This window comes from Oxyura jamaicensis, chromosome 2 (assembly GCF_011077185.1).
Source record: "Oxyura jamaicensis isolate SHBP4307 breed ruddy duck chromosome 2, BPBGC_Ojam_1.0, whole genome shotgun sequence".
Classification (NCBI taxonomy): Eukaryota; Metazoa; Chordata; class Aves; order Anseriformes; family Anatidae; genus Oxyura; species Oxyura jamaicensis.
The window spans coordinates 23,599,224-23,615,417 of NC_048894.1; the positions used below are offsets into that span (position 1 = coordinate 23,599,224).

The 16,194-nt window shown below is 41.2% G+C and overlaps 1 protein-coding gene across 1 annotated transcript; it reads left to right on the forward strand.

Annotated features, from left to right (window-relative positions):
• The first annotated feature begins 899 nt into the window (after window positions 1-899).
• CLDN12 (claudin 12) lies at window positions 900-8,601 on the forward strand. The gene is made up of 3 exons (XM_035317189.1): window positions 900-985; window positions 2,114-2,181; window positions 4,668-8,601. Exon 3 carries the CDS (start codon window positions 4,687-4,689, stop codon window positions 5,422-5,424), a length of 738 nt encoding a protein of 245 aa, XP_035173080.1. The 5' UTR covers window positions 900-985; window positions 2,114-2,181; window positions 4,668-4,686; the 3' UTR covers window positions 5,425-8,601.
• Window positions 8,602-16,194: the final 7,593 nt, after the last annotated feature.

Consider the following 16,194-nt stretch of genomic DNA (forward strand, 5'->3'; position numbering starts at 1 on the left):
ATGGATTAGTGGGTGACATTGGTGGTAGGGGTGATGGTTGGACCAGATGATCTCGGAGGGCTTTGCCAACCCTAATGGTTCTGTGACCCTTCAGATTCTGCTCACGGTGACTCCTGTGAGGCTTCACCCAGCAGCAGCCGGCCCCAGACCGAGGGCTTCTCAGGGCTGTGCCCAGGAGCAGCCGGCTTTACTCAGCACAGATGCCTCTTTATCAATCCATACAACTTTGCTGTTTTTCCTCTTTCTTCATTTTGTTTAATTTCATTAGCTTATGGGTAGTGAATTAATTTGCCGTGTTTTGACCGGTGCCAGCCAGCAGCTCTTGTTTCAGCAATATGGGTCTTTAGGCTAAGGTAAAACATAACCCTGTGGGAAGATGTATTCCTAAAGTGGTATTAGGACTGGTTGTTTTTATGGATCGGGTACAAAAGCCTCGAGTATTACCACCGTAAGGTGCTTTGGATGTAAGCCTGAGTCTGGACTCAAAGGCAAGACTGCGGTTCCTACTTGTTCTACACTACCGGTGATAAAGAAAAAAATCAGGTGGCCTAAACCATGGCAGAAAAGAAAAGGAGCTCCATGTCTGCAGAAATGGAGACCTTCCTGATCAGGGTGTTGCAGAATATTCCATACTTGCTCCTTGTATGTGTGTTACAACAGCTGGTGACCTCAGGTTTTCATCATTTAATGGGAGGGGACTCCTAGGCTGGGCACAGTGCCCTTCTGACAGGTATGTTTGCCTGTACTAATGTTCTACTTAATTATGGTTGTTAGCGAGCAGTGGCTGATATTTTTGGGGGTGTGAACCTCCAGAAGGAGATCTGTACTTTTTTTTTTTTTTTTTTTAGTTTAGGTTGCTGCTAAATGCACAGAAAACTTGACGTTTTTATTTATATTTTTTTGGTTCAGGACTCAAAAAAAGATCTGCTGCTTCTGTTCCAGTGCAAGTGAACGTGGTGACGCTGACCTCTGCTGCCCTGCGTAGGTAGGTGGCTGCCAGATGGCAGCATTCAGTCAAAGAAGCCCTGGCTGTTTAACCTGGCAGTGGAAATCCAGTGGGGTGCTTGAGCTGGTTGTGCCTGCATGTTGGTGTCTCACATTCATATTGCAGGACTCTAGGCTCAAAAGTTCACTTTCTCATTTTGTGAAAAATGTGGGGTTGTGTGAATAAAGGCTGTAAAGCCTCTCATGCCCAGCTGGTTTGGCAAGAGAGTTTCTTTTATGCTGCAGCCCAGGATACTGTGTATATGAATGTTATATTTCAAGTTTTGATATAGGAGATTTAAAATAAACTAAGTCTTTGAGCATAGTAGTACAGCAAGCTCACCTTTAGGCTGTAGCTCTTGAAGTTGCATAAAGACATGCTTGTGGGGTCTGACACCCCGTCTGGTATAGGAATGACCCTCCTATTAGGACCTGCAGAGCTGGTCTTGGGACGCTGTGGTGCGGTTCCTAGATGTAGGTGTAAAGATAATCCACAAGATGATCCTTTTTCCTCCTCTGGAAGTGGTGGCCAGCCACTGAAAAGCCGTCACCAGTACTTCCTGCCTTTCTCCCTTTTCCTTTAAACCTTTGTGTAGAAGCCAGGAAGGAATAGAGAACCACAAGGATATAAACAATTCTTTGTTCTCATGTGAAAAGTCATTCAGCTTCTTACTCACCGCTGCAAAAGTGCAGCCTGGAACCTAACATCTGAAATAATAATTTTGTATTATTCTGTATGATTTTTTTTTCTTTTTCTTTATCTTTGTTTTCTAGAAATGTAAAATTCAGGATGTGAATATCTCTGTGTCCTAAAATATCCATGGAAAGGTAGTTTTCTTCCACTCTTCTTATCTGTTGCATAATGACAGAGATGGATAGACAGAAGGAACGTGCTCTGGGGAAAAATCTTCAGGGAAGGAACAAAAAGTAGCTTGGCTTTTTTTTTCTTTTATTTTTTTTTTAAATTTTTGCTTTTTCTTTTAACAAAAGAGTAAATTCTAGGAAGGTGATGGAGTTGGCCTAATGCAAGCATACCTGAAGTTCCGTGTCTCTGAATTGCAATGTAAGCACATGCTGGTACTGCACGAAACAACTGTGAAGTTGATTCTCTCCTTGTTTTGTTTCCTAGATCCAGCAACACCTCTTATCCAACTTCTAAAATTTGCTAAGGTTTCTCTTGATTTGAACACACCACAGGTGAGTACACTGGGTCTGTCTCTAAGACAACAACTATTTTGTTCCTGTCTTAATCAGGGATTTGCAAGTGCTAGCTTTGTAACTGTAATTATAGCTTTGGTATTTGCAAGATGGGACAAGTTTCCCCTGCTAGGGGGATCGTGTGTAACATACCTACAAATTCACTTTTCCTTACTAGCTCATTTTCCACTTAGAGGGTGTTTTCTACATCTTTTTCATTCCAGGCCAGGTCAGATGAGGTCCTGAGCAACCTGATCTAGTGGGTGGCATCCCTGCCTATGGCAGGGGGTAGGAACTGGGTGATCCATGAGGTCCCTTCCAACCTGAGTCATTCTGTGATTCTACCCCAAGAGCAGCACTGAGGAGTCTTTCATTCAAAAACCAACCAAACACACAAAAAAAAACACTTATTGCATCTACCAGGAATGGCCAACAAAAACAAGTTGTGTATGGCAGCCTAAACATGCCTTTAGATTGTTCTGTATTTGCCCAGGTTAGAGTCATCTGTCCATATAACTGGTTCAGCAGAGATAATAGGAAAAAGTATAATTTTTCCCATACTGTCTGAAGACCTGGATGTGTAGTCCTTGCTGTAACTATACTTTGAGGTACCTTCTTTCCTTCTAAATTATTTTTTCTCCTATCTGCTTGTATCGGAGAATATGGGTAAACCTCACCCCACTTCCTGCCCACCCTGAATGAATTCTGCCCAGATCTTCATCATCTACTATTGCAAATGAATTGCAGAAGCAGCGGGTTCCTGAACATGGTCGGTCTTGTGCTTATTCCAACTGCTTTTGCTAGGGCTCTATCTCAGAGCGTGCCCTACCTGCGTGGAAATTTTATCTGGGCAAAGGCAAACTCTTCACAGAAGAGTGGAAGTGGGAAGCCCACAAAGATCAAAATTAGATGCTGTACTAGATCTACCCTCCAAACTCATTTCTTATAGTTCCATATTTTGGTCATTTGGTTGCTCTGACCATGAGGTTAAGCTTCCATCAGTTATGATGGAAATAAATCTTGGGTCCCCCTACCCGGGGGTGTTCTGTTAATGACCTGCTATCTGGAAAGGTTACTGCAATGAGAGCAGTAGTTTGCCCACGCTCAGCTGTTCTTAGCAAACATATAATGCCACCTTTTCGATGAATAAGGTGCCTTTTTAGCATAAATGTGGTTGTCATTATTTTCTTTCAGCAGTGCTTCTTGAAAAGAGTATAATCAACGGTTAAATGTTACCAAGATACCATTGCAGCCATTATATGAAATTCTTCAGTGTTAGATGGGATAAAAAGTAAAAAAATGTCTAATGCTTTCTTGTGAAACAAATTGAGATTTATTTTTCTATAAAGCAATGAAATGCTGGCTAGCTGTATAGCTTGACAATGCTTGTGGTCTGCTGCCAGTGTACAGGGAAATACCTTATCTGATAAGGTCCCTGGGCATTTGATGTTTCCAGGTACACAAAAGTAATAGGGGATCGGATCCAATTTCCTCTTTGGTTGCAACCACACCTTTAACCTTTCTAAGATACAGATACTTATTTGCTTGTATGTGCATTAGGAAGAACTTCTGGCACCTAAAGAACTGTTTTATGACTTTAGGCAAATAAGCTCAATGCAGTGTAACGATTCAGAAGAAATTTCAGTAAGAGTTCATGACCTAATGGCGCTCAGTGGGCAGCGTAAAGAATCTGCTGAGTTTTTAGGTTCTATAATTTTTAATGTCGTGCTTCAAGTACACTCTGGAGTAGGTGCTCAGCATCTGTTATGTATTAGACCTTTATAAAATACCTCAGGTATCGAGGGACAGGATTACTGAAATTCATTAAGCATTTTTTGGAAATATATATATATATTTAAAAAGACCTGTTATTGGGACTGTTTCCCATAATCTCTGCAGGTTTTCCCTCATGGTCAGATAAGAGGCTGTGCTAGTGTTTATATTGAAAAGGAAGCAGTACTCTTTAAGACTTCCTCTGAAGAGGAAAATGTGAAAGCTGGAAAGCCATCAGCTTTCTGGAATTGTTATGTGCTTGAACATCTGATTTTGAAAGGCTGAAGTAGCAGGGAAGAACTGTTAATTGCATTTGGATACAAAAAAAAAAAGGCAATAGTAAATTACTCAACAGCGCCTTCTCCACAGATTTGTAGCTCTGAATTTGGCCCATCTGAATTGTGGCGCATGAATGCATTCCTGTCCATTCTCTCTAACAATGCTGTTTTAAACAATTCCCTTTTAGTGCCATGGCAGCGTGGCAGGACTGAACACACACACTCCAATGTCACATCTAGGCTAAAGAGAGGGAGAGGTGAACTTAAATGATGCGAACTCAGTGGCTGAGCTTCTCGTAGCAGGCTCTGTAAAAGCCCATGCAGTGACACAAGCTGATTTAGCTGGCACAATTCAAGTGAGCTGTAATCACTCCTTTCTCCATCAACTTGCACGTGCTGATTTATTTTTAATTGAATTTTCCTTTTTAATGGCAGGAAACGTCAGTGGGCAGACATGGGCTGCCGGGATGTTCATGCAGCAACAGTGCTGGCCTTCCTCAGCGGAACAGCCTCGGTGGCCGGACTCCTGGCGGCAGTTCTGCTTCCAAACTGGAGGCAAATGAGACTGTACACGTTCAACAAGAACGAGAAGAATGTGACCGTTTACACCGGACTCTGGATTAAGTGTGCTCGCATTGATGGGAGCAGAGACTGCGTGATATATGACCCACAGTGGTACACGGCCGTTGATCAGCTGGATTTGCGCGTTCTTCAGTTTGCCCTCCCGCTCAGTATGTTTACTGCTGTCTCAGCTCTGTTTCTCTGCTTGATTGGCATGTGTAACACAGCCTTTGTGTCGAGTGTGCCAAACGTCAAGCTGGCAAAATGCCTCGTAAATAGCGCGGGCTGCCATCTCGTGGCCGGCCTCTTGTTCCTGCTCGCATGTGCAATTTGTCTCACTCCGTCAATCTGGGTCATTTTTTATAACAATTATCTGAACAGAAAATACGAGCCTGTCTTTAGCTTTGACATCTCTGTATTTATTGCCATCGCCAGCGCCGGTGGTCTGTTTTTCACTTCCGTTTTGTTATTTCTGTGGTATTGTGCGTGTAAGAGCCTACCGTCTCCTTTCTGGCAGCCCCTCTACTCGCATGCCCCCAGCATGCACAGCTACGCCTCTCAGCCGTATTCTGCACGCTCTCGCCTCTCTGCCATAGAAATCGACATTCCTGTTGTGACGCATACGTCCTAAAGAGATGAAGTCCTGGAAGTCAAGCTCTTGTGCTCACTTGAACCATGAAAATTGCAGGCTTGGTTCTCTACTGCCTTGTACTGAGCGTAATCATTGCTCTGCACCCCGAGGTGCAGAGCAGTGGAGACCTGAGTTCAGCAAGTCTGCTGTTCTCATGGGTTCCTTCCTGAACAACTTTTGCAGTTTGCTTTTGGATTTATTTTGTTTGCTTTTTCCTCTGAGCTCACTACAGACAAAATTGCTGCTAATGCTGGCACAGTACACTAACAGTGGTATCCGTTCATGCAAGTTGTCTTGCATATTTGTTCAGCCTTCCGTTTTTTGAGATCAAAGCAGGCTTGAACCTCTTTGATGAACAATTTTTAGAGTCTGATCCCCTTAGAAGAGCTGCATAGGTGGACCCTTGCAGCCATGCGTTATCCAAATGCAGGGAGTGGAACTGGTTTTAGGTGTTTCACTGAGCTTATTGTAACAGATCAAAAAAATAACCTAGTATAGTCCAAAGAGTATTGTCATTTAGGGGGAGCAAAGGTGATTAAGAAACAGGTTAGCGAGTTTTCATCTAGACACGTGTATTTTAAGATGTGAAGCCTCAAAAGTGAATTTGGCAGATGAGTTCAGTTCTATAGCACTGCTTTTTGTTTTGTAATGGGCACACAAAAAGCCAACTGCCTATGAACCTCCGCAGTAGAGATAGTGTCAAAATACTTTTTATTTTCAAAGTAGCTCTTGGAAGAAATAAGCGATTTAGCTAATGATGTTCTTCTGTACTGTAATAACATTTTGTGAATCACTGGAGGCTAGAAATGGTTTTGTGAATTTTCTTTTCTAGTCTTTTTTAATGAGTTAGTGAATTCACTAGATCTATTTTGACATTAAAACAAAGACCACTTGTATTTTTGAAGAGTCTGTTGAAAAAAATGTTTTATTTGAAGGCTATCCTTCAGATCTGAACAATGGATTTGCAAGTCTAACAAGTTTAAAATTAATAATGCTTTAATGCTAAAGTGTTATTTAGTTCTGGAGAGAAGTATCAGTCACTACAGAATGGATTAGGAAAACCATGAAGAATTCTAAAGGCTATGAAGGATTGTGGGCAGTGTTCCAAAACAGTGTCTCTCTAGAAAGGGGATTATGACCCTATGGAGAGATTTTTATTTTTTTTAATGTATATAGAAATAACAATGACCTTGCTTATTTTTCACCATTGATGTTTACAGAAGTTTTATAGTCCGCAGTTGCTATACTTTCATGCTATAGCTTATTTAATTACTGATTAAAACTTTCACCTTACAGCTCTGTAAGTATGAGGAAGGGTTATAGATTCCCAGCCTGGGATGTCTAAATCATTTTTCTCTCCTCATGTGCAGAGTAGGTCAGTCTTAGGGATCAAAGCTTTTCAATAGGGGCTTTAAAATTACTTGGATAGTTGATGATAGTGAATTGAATGCTATTATAATTAAGACAAATACTTGATTTGCTCAGATTTTGGCAGACTGAGATTTTGGATTTAAGATGTCATTCCAGTACAGAAAGTTATTTTAATTGGTGCCATTCTCGAGCTTAGCGGATATTTGTATTTCATTAATCCCAGAACAGATTTGTTTTGCTGAAAGCAAATATGAGTCCTTTAACTCCAGTTCTGCAAACTCGTCCAAGGTCTTGATAATCAGATCATTTCATTTTGCATTAGAAATGAGCAAATGCTCTACTGGGCAAATGTTGCCCTGTTACAATGTGTGCAATAACAAACACTACGTTAAGACGAATCACTTTGTCCTAGCTGGCAGGCCTCAGACTCGCGTGGACGAAGTGAGCAAGCTGATCTCTGTTCTGAGTTCCCAGCACGGTCAGTAGAGTGACAAGCCCTTCCAGAAGGGGACGCAGAGTGCTTGATGAAATTGCAGACTAGGGCATTGATGCCTAAAGAAAAAGAACAAGGAATGGGTGATAAAAGAGACAGGCCTCTGAAGTTGCATGAATTTAATACCTTCTTAAATTTTCAAGGTGTGATGTTAGATGAAGGATCTTTTTTAATCAGATCATGACTTGTATCCACATTTTTCTTCAGAATTGAACTTTGCTTTACTGTTACTGTCTGTCTAACCACAGATACTGTTGCTGCTTCAGCTGCCTGTGCCTGTAGATGCTTTGTAAGGTCAAAGCACAGGGACCGCTGGTTTGTGACTTCACGTTGCCTTGCTTCCCCAACCCTCCAGTGTCTTGCCTTCTTTGTGCCTTGCTTAAGTTATGAGTTGGCTAGCAAATGTTAGTTTATAGTCAGTGTCTGGTACACTCTTAGAGTCTGAATTTACAACTCATTTTGACCATTTGGGAGGGATGATGAAGAAATTCATCTCTCAGTGACTTTAAAAGGATCCGAATTTTCAGTATCTCCAGAGCAAGAAAGGCAGCCTGGCAAACTGATGATTTCTTCGGAGAGTAACTGCAGCCAGGGTTTTTTTCTTTATGGTTTAAACAGGAGATGTCTGTCACAACTGTTGCATTCCCACTTTCATTTTTATGCAGTAAACTTTCAATTAGTAGTTGCTGCTGCCTATGCCGGTAACTTGTTGCTTTGAAAATTGTTTCTTTTCAAAAGTCTGAGATGGACTTGAGCTATGAAAAGCGGGGATCTGAAAGCTGGTGGATTCTCATGTATGCTGTAGTGAAGGTAATCGTCATCAGAAAGACTGTGGCTCCATGTTGTATCAGCAAAGCACAGCCGAGTCTCTTTCAACAGTGCTGTTACTTACTGTGAGTTGCCTCTGGACCCAAAGTGGAATTACCTGGAAGTGCTGTGCTGTATTTCTCATTGTTTACAGAAGGGGTGGCCAACCTGTGGCAATAGGCCCCGGACCTGGAGAGAAAAACACACGTGTCCTGCCTGTATCCAAGCCAGGGAGCAGCTGATGTGCAGCAGCACCCCTGCCTCTGCCCAGCTGCTCCTGCCTGGGCACTCTGCTGGGTGCAAGGCAGACACTGTGGGTCTTAAACAGAAAGATTTTAATTTGTAGCTCATGCAGGCAAAGGGTGGGTGCTGTGAGATTATGGGAACCTGTATTTTTTTTCCAAGTAATTCCTTTCCAACTTAAGTTGTGTTTAATTACAGTGTGGGTTCTTTTTATGTAAAACAGAAGATATGTATTTTTAATAAAACATTCTCATACAGATGCAGTTTATTTCAGTTATTTTTGTGGAAAACAGTAACTGTTAGAATATGAAAGACTTTACCTGTTTTGGCATCGATCACCAGACTTGTCAGACTGTTACAGATACCTTAACAGGCGTAAAACACATCATGTGTACTGTACTTTTAACTGCCTAACTTTATAGTCCTGCTGCTTAAAAAAAAAATCTCTGAAAGCTTGACTGTTACTTATTATTTCCTCTTTATTTTTATTGTAGGCTAGTCCTAAAACATTCGCGGATTCCATTTTTCCTTAGAGGAAGAGAGTGATTTCCCTTAATCTAGAAGATTGTTTTTCTCTGCTTGTGGCCAGGATGCAGGCTGGGGGCCAGGATCCGGTTCAGCCCCTGCGCAGAGCCAAGGTAACAGTGTGACAGGGAAAAGAGCCCAGTCCTCACTATCGCCTTCCAGCCAGCACCACATCTTTTCCCCTGTCAGTTCTGCTGCTCGCTCAGCTGTCGCTTGCCCAATGCAACTTGTTAACCCAGGTCAAATGTCTTCTGCATTGAGTTAATTTTCCCCTAGACTGGTAAGATTTGCTTTGTGCATGAATATGCACAGCATAAAGCAGTTGTTGCCAGTGCTACACCTTACTTGAGGGGGTGGAAAAATGATTGATATTTTCTGCTACTCTTTTTTTTTTCTTTTTTCCTCCTGTGCTGTCATGTTCAGACAGTCCTCCTGTCTTCTGAGAGTTGTTATGAACTTAGAGGCTGGCTGGGTGTCGGCAGAAATGCTGTGATGTGGAGAACTCCATTTCTGCCAAAACATGGGAGTGCCCCATTTTGGGATTAAAATTCCTAAAAAGCTAGCCTGTGTTCATTGAAAACAAATCTCTCAGGGCAGATTTTCCTGTGTTTTATTTCACAGGAGCTGAGTTTGCAGACGTGGTTCAGCAGCTATGTAATGTTACTTATCCCTTCTTCTATCTATAGAGCAGGCAGGTAACACACCTCAGAAGCAGCATGTCTTTGGTCTTTTTTTTTTTTTTTTGGCATGTTTTTTGCTCTACTGCTGCATCAGTACTCAAGCTGGATGCACAGAGGCCTCATCCAAAGGTGAGCATGTGGTTTGTGATTTCAAAACTGCTTTTTATCTGTGTTTGGCTCAATTTGCTCATTCAAGTATTAGGCTGTTAAGGATGGGGACTTTGTCTTTTGGGCTTATCAGCTTGAAGGAGACGTAAATGTTGAGCACAGGGCAGTAGAAATTGCAGTGAGCTGGACTGTATTAGTGGTTAAAGCTGTTTTGAGGAGTGAGATTAGAAAGTTGGGCCTCAAAGGCAGGGTTGTTCTCCTAGTTTGGGCTCTAACAGCAAAAAATATGTAATTGAAGCTCAGTATTCCTTGAAAAACTCAAAGCCTTTATAACGGGTTATTTTTCAGGTGCCTAGACTACCTGAGTGAATAAGCTTTGCTCAGTATCAGACTCCCTGAACGAAAGCACCAGGTATGTGACACAAGCAGTACGTGACCTCAGCAACCACAGATCCTGACCCAAGCGCTGCGTGCTGCTTCCTAGCAAGGCGCTGTGCCAGGAGCCGCTCTGCAGCCACAGCTGCCAAGGGAGGTGTTTTAGCACCAAAGCCTGGCTCCCTCCTGTCTGTAGTCTCACTACCTGGTATTAGAGCACTTCCACCAGTGGAGGGTCTGTAACCATTGACACTGCACTCACTTTCTTCCCAAATCCACAATGTATTGATAAACAAACCAATAGGCAAGATCATTTACAAATTCACATTGGAGTTTACATAAACATTAGTAGTTACATCAAAAATTAATAAAGCATTTCCTAAAATAGGCCCCAGATGTACCTTAACTTACTGCAGGTGCTTTTGACCTACTATTCCAAAGGCTTCAGCAATGCAGTTTCTTGATGGGCTTAAGTGGATGTTAATACAGTCTTCAAACAGAAGATGAAATCCCATCATTTTGCTCCTTTTGTATTTATTTTCCCTTCTGAAAATGTAGTTTTCAGCCTTCCAGACAGCTAATCTGATTTCCCACCTGGTCACAAGAGCTGTACTGGCAACAGAGGCAGCAGAAGTATGTGAATAGAAGGCAGCCTTAGGTTGATTCTTCATAAAACTTTACTTTTGAGACCTTTGTTTAACTGTTTAATGAGTATTTTACATAAGACAGGCCATGCTAATTCTGAAAATTTTCTTTTAAAGTTAATTGTGTTTATTAATTGTAGAGGTTGTTTAAAAACACATTTTGAGAAAAGCATGGGACCCTTATTAGCAAGGAAAAAATCGTGTTTCCAAAGTCATGTTTCAAAACTTTTTCAAAGGTTGTTCCTTTTTTTTTTTTTTTTTAATCCTCCCCATTCTCTTAAAAGAAGGTGCAGCAAGGGAAAAAAAAAATGGTTTTGGTTTTTGTTTATTAATGAATTTGAAGTTTACACTGCTTACATTTATGTCTTTGTCCTGCTTTCAACTAGGATAGAGTTAATTTTTAACTCTATCCAGGACAGTCTTAAATTTCAACAGATGCTGATATTGGTGAAAACTGATTTTGGAATAGGTGATGGTATTAAATATTTGCAATCACTTGTAGGTTAGATCTGAGTGGTTTAACGTTCTCTCTGAAGGCAGTATAATGGATGACACTGCAAAGTTTTGACTTTAATCAAGTCAGCAACAGTGAAATGCTGAGGTTCTTGCTACTGTTATGCTAAAATGGTCTACACACAGTTTGAATTTTCTGGCAAAAGTATCACCTCAGGAAGCACCTGACAAAGAATTACTACCTTCAGGCTCAGTAGGAGGGCATGTTTTTACAGTACAGCTGCAGATAAATCAGCCAAATTGTGCTGCCTTCTGTGGCTGCCTATTCTGCTCGAGTCAGCTGTACAACTCCCAGAGATGGCCTTGAGCATAAAAGCCCAGCCATGGAAAAAAATGACTCCCCTTGCTGTTCTTCCTCAGAGCTGTGGGGCAGGCACCTCCAGATCTACGTAACTCCGACCGAATGGTGTTGGCTTCACGACTGCAGAGGTGAGGTATTTCCCTTGAGAGGCATCGGGAGGGTGAGCTGGACAGTGTGTGGGCAGCTACAGCACGAGACTGCTGGCGTTGCTGCTCAGTGAATCCCGAGGTGCTGGTGGGTTTTCAGCAGTTCTGTGGAATTCCTAATTCATTACAGTACGTCAGTTCCACTTAGTTTGCATGTACGCTTTCAAATGCCATGTGGCTGCATCTTAATTAGCCAAGGAGTTATGAGAACCCTGAGAACCACTAATTGTGGTGGCTGATGCTTCTGCCTTACTTGAGGAGTCATCTGAGAGCTGTAATTCTCTCAGGCTCTCAGCAGTAATCTCCTTAAAGCTCCTGGCGGAGATTTTGAACGCTAGGTAGAACAGAATTTGCTTGGGTTGGATTTCCCTACTTAGGGCAAGATTCAAACACGAGATATTTATATATATATATATTTTGGCTTAAACCACAGAAAAAGAATTCAAAAAGGTCTTTTAGATAACATGAAAATGATAAATTTGATGAAAAATGTCTCTGAGCTGCTTGTGTATTTATACTGAAGTATAAAAACCCTGCAGCCTTTTGACCTCAGTTCTCAAGTCAGCTAACTAAATTACTGTTTTCTCAGAAGAAAGGTTGCTTTTGACAGTTTCTCTAGATGTCTCTCCTTTTCTTTTAAGACCCTTTCTGTTACCTTTTCTGTGCAGCCTTATTGCTGGAGGAATTCCAGGCCCTTCTCACTGCTTTCCTAGCCTGGGCAAGTCAGTTCTGTGGGGCCAAGTTTCCACAGCAGCCCTACTGGAGTCACCTCTGGAAGACAGTGTCTTAGGTGACATCTTTGTATTTCTGTAGGGCACCAGAGAAGGCAGGAGGGTCTCTAATGCTTCTGCATGGTCTGTCATAGGTGACATAGCACACACCTGGATTTGCTAGAATACTACTGTAAATCAGCAAACCAAGATTGATTGTGTTGCTTGGACTGGCCCTGGAAATTATTATTATTTTTTTTTTTCAGAGCTATTTTTACAGTGGTTTGCATTTCATTTTGTTACAGATAATCCTCTGCTGTAGCAGCTTAACACATTTTCTTGGGTTTATTCCCAGGCTCAGCTGCCACATCTTTTTCCTAACAAGAATAAACACAAGTTCCTAATGGACAAAAGCTATTAATTTGATTTTATGAGCTCTTAAACTTTCCTATATGGCTTCAAGGAGCAATTATGTCTTCTGAAAATGTGTGTCCAACCACCACGCATCACCTATCCATGCCTGGAGATTTGAGCAGGGAGCCTGTCCACTGGAACACTTGTAATGCTATTATTTTTGAAACAGTAGCCTGCTGCTTTGGATGATACAGGTGAGTCTGTATTGTGAATCATATGAATAAAATAATCAAGACAACTCTGTATCTCAACTCCTCCAAAGGAGCAAGATCCAAGTAACTGCTCCAGTCAAGACTCCAGGTTAAGTAATACTGTGATGCTGTGTGCTGGAGCGCTATGTTCCTGCTTTTAAATATGAAAACTTTGTACTGCAAATGAAGGAACATAAAGGATTTCTTCACTGGTGTGGAACTAGTATTGCATTAAACTCCTGGCAAAAAAATAAATAGAAATACAACTGCTTCTTAAGTCTCCTGAATTAAGGGGATGTACAGGGGAAGATAGATCAAAGCTACAGCGAGATGTTTTGGCATTTGATTCTTGAGTTACTCCACATGATTCCAGGAAAAAAATATATCACTACTTTATATCAAAAGTAATGAGGACAGAGCTATGTGAGATAGGTACAGTCTATCTGTACATAGATATACAGCATTCTGAACCAAATCCAAGTGTGCTGCAGAGGGAAAGCAAAGCTGAAGCACTGACAGGCCAGTAAATGTGCTGTATTGAGACTAAAATCCAGTAACCAACTTAAAGCTAGTTAAGTCCTACTTTATAGATTCTAAAATGTCAAGGGAAAACCTGGATCCCTCACGGTGTAGAAAACAGACTAAATAAGAGCAGCTGTGGGGGTAAATACTTCTTCCATTCTTTGGCACTAAATTGTTAGCTGATCTTTATCAGTTTTAACAAAATAAATCTTTCAGAAATTAGGTGAGGCCTGGGAAATGGCAGCCAAGGGGTATTTTCTGTCAGTTTGCTAAGCCAATAGCTTTAATTGAGTGGAGTCAGTCATTGCTGAAACGCAACAGGAAAGCCCTGCTTTCGTTGGGCTGCCCTATTTTGTGATGCTCCTGTTTACCCTACCCCCAGCTGACCGCAGTTCTACAATTTCTCTTTTGCTCCAGCTATGGTTAAGGAAATTGAATAAGGCAAAATCAAGAATAAATTCAAAACATGCAATTAAGTCCACAAATACTTATATAATATATATAATAATAGAGAATTCTATTTATTCTGGGGGGAAACACAATCTTGGAAATAGATTTCTGTTGAGAGCAACAGCAATTTTAAGCAGCAGAAAGCAAAGCACCATGATCCATGTGGCTCTATAGCCACGTTCCCAGGGAAAGCCGGGGCCTCGTTAAACCACGATGCAGAAGGCAAGCCACAGGAAATCATGAGTTGCTGATCTTATTTCACAGCTGACTGAATGCTGGTCAGCACAGTTTTCAATGACAGGGGTGCTGTAGCTTTCTTTGATCTCCTCTGTACCAAGGCTGAGAGCTCAAGCGCTTCTCATAGGGTGCCGTTGAGTCCACCAAACACCCGTGTTATCTATGCACAGATGTGCCACTCGCCAAACCCAGAGCACAAACAGCAACAAGCATAATTTATGTTTCTCTACATTGCTGCTCCCCAGACTTTACTCACTCCCAGCTGCAAGGTCACCTGTGCATATTTACAGTCCTCCTCACCAGCCTTCTGTTCTGATGCCATCCTTCTTGCCAGCCTCCTGTTTTTAACCCATTCCTCCCAACAATGCACTACTGACGTAGTCACACAGGATCACCCAGCACAACCAGGGTTGTGAGAACTGAGCAGAGAAGTAATTAGGGGAGTCTCATCTGATCCAGCTGAAAACATTTGTGCAAGGAAGGACTCCTACAGTAAAGACTCCTGTTACTACCAAGACTGCAACAACCGTTTGGGGAGATCTGAACAATACCCTGTGCCGAGGTCCCAAACATTTTTAAAATACTGTCCATTGTTTGGTGCAACACTGCTCAGTCAAAAAACAAATCATTCTTACCATCCAGAAAAGTTGCACTTATCAATTAACTTTTTGTCCATGGTTTTCCAAATAAACTAGTCCACCCTGCTAGAACTGATCTGTTCAGTACAAGTTACAACAAAGTTCAACACTCTCCCTTGCTTGAAATATCTGAGAGGACTAAATGTTAACAGCTGTCTATGCATTGCCAGATTTTACTGAAATACAATCTTTGAAACACTTGGCTTGTCATTTGGGCACAGAGGTATTATCATAAATCTAACAGTAGACTGTAATTCAATTAGATTGCAATTCAGTACCATTAACCATTCTGCCAAACTTAGCAGTGATATTCCCAAACGCTCCCCTGCCAGAAAAACCTTATATGTAATATGAGCTGTAGGAATCAGAGGGGGGAAAAATCACAATGTGCCTTTTCTGATGAAACTAGCATTCCTATCTCTCAGTTAGAGCCACAAGATAATGGAGTAATTATGTAGATACTCTTTAAAAAGTATGATTTACTCCCTAAATATTAGGTGTGTGTGGTCACGAGTATGACAATGACAGACAAAGAAAAATCAGACGCTTCTAACCACCTCCCTAAGCAAAGATATTGAACTGATCCTATACATACCCCTAGGCTCTTTCTTTGCACTGTAGGTGCAAATCTTTTTTCCATGAGAGAAGGGCCCCCCATCAACTGAGAAGGCTGACTTATTTTAACTGTCCCAGTGGCGTTCAGCTGATCATGTCTGAATTTATTAAGACTGTTAACAGTTGATTTAATCTCTGTTCTAATCACAGGGTTTGCCTGAAAGATGAATTTGGGCCATTGTATTTATAACAACATTGCGAAACCTAAAAAATGTATACACACACATATACATAGATCAATTCCTCTCTATACTGCATTGTTCTAATACCTGAAAACATCTCCTCAAATGTTCATTTGCAAGATTGGAGCTAATCTATTTATGATATTACTTCTAATCATTAGGATCTCTCTGAGTTCTGTTTCAATTAAGATTGTTTATAGAATGGTGGTCATTTAGTTAAGACAGAAGAAAGATTTTCATCTGGAAGATCTAATGTTCTTTTATTTGACCTTAAGAAATAGCTTTAACTTGTGGCTGGAACTTTTCCTCTACAAAATGGTGTTACTTAATACTTCAAATTTGAAGAAGAGAGTTGTAAAAGCTAATTTATTAGATTTTGAATACCCTCTTAAGGATGACTATATACAGGCACACATACAGCAGGTCTGCTCCCTGTAGGTATTTAATCATAGTTAGTACCCCACTTGAACAAAATTCTAGACCTCACGTGTACCTTCTTGCATAACTTCAATGAAGCCTTAATATGACTCGAACATGCAATTAAGCTGGTCCTGCAACTGAAAACAAAAGACGACCTTCTTCCTCCCCAGGGTATTAGTTATGTC

Coding starts and splice junctions, on each gene's coding strand:
- CLDN12 (XM_035317189.1), top strand. CDS start 4,687: ATGGGCTGCCGGGATGTTCATGCAGCAACAGTGCTGGCCTTCCTCAGC.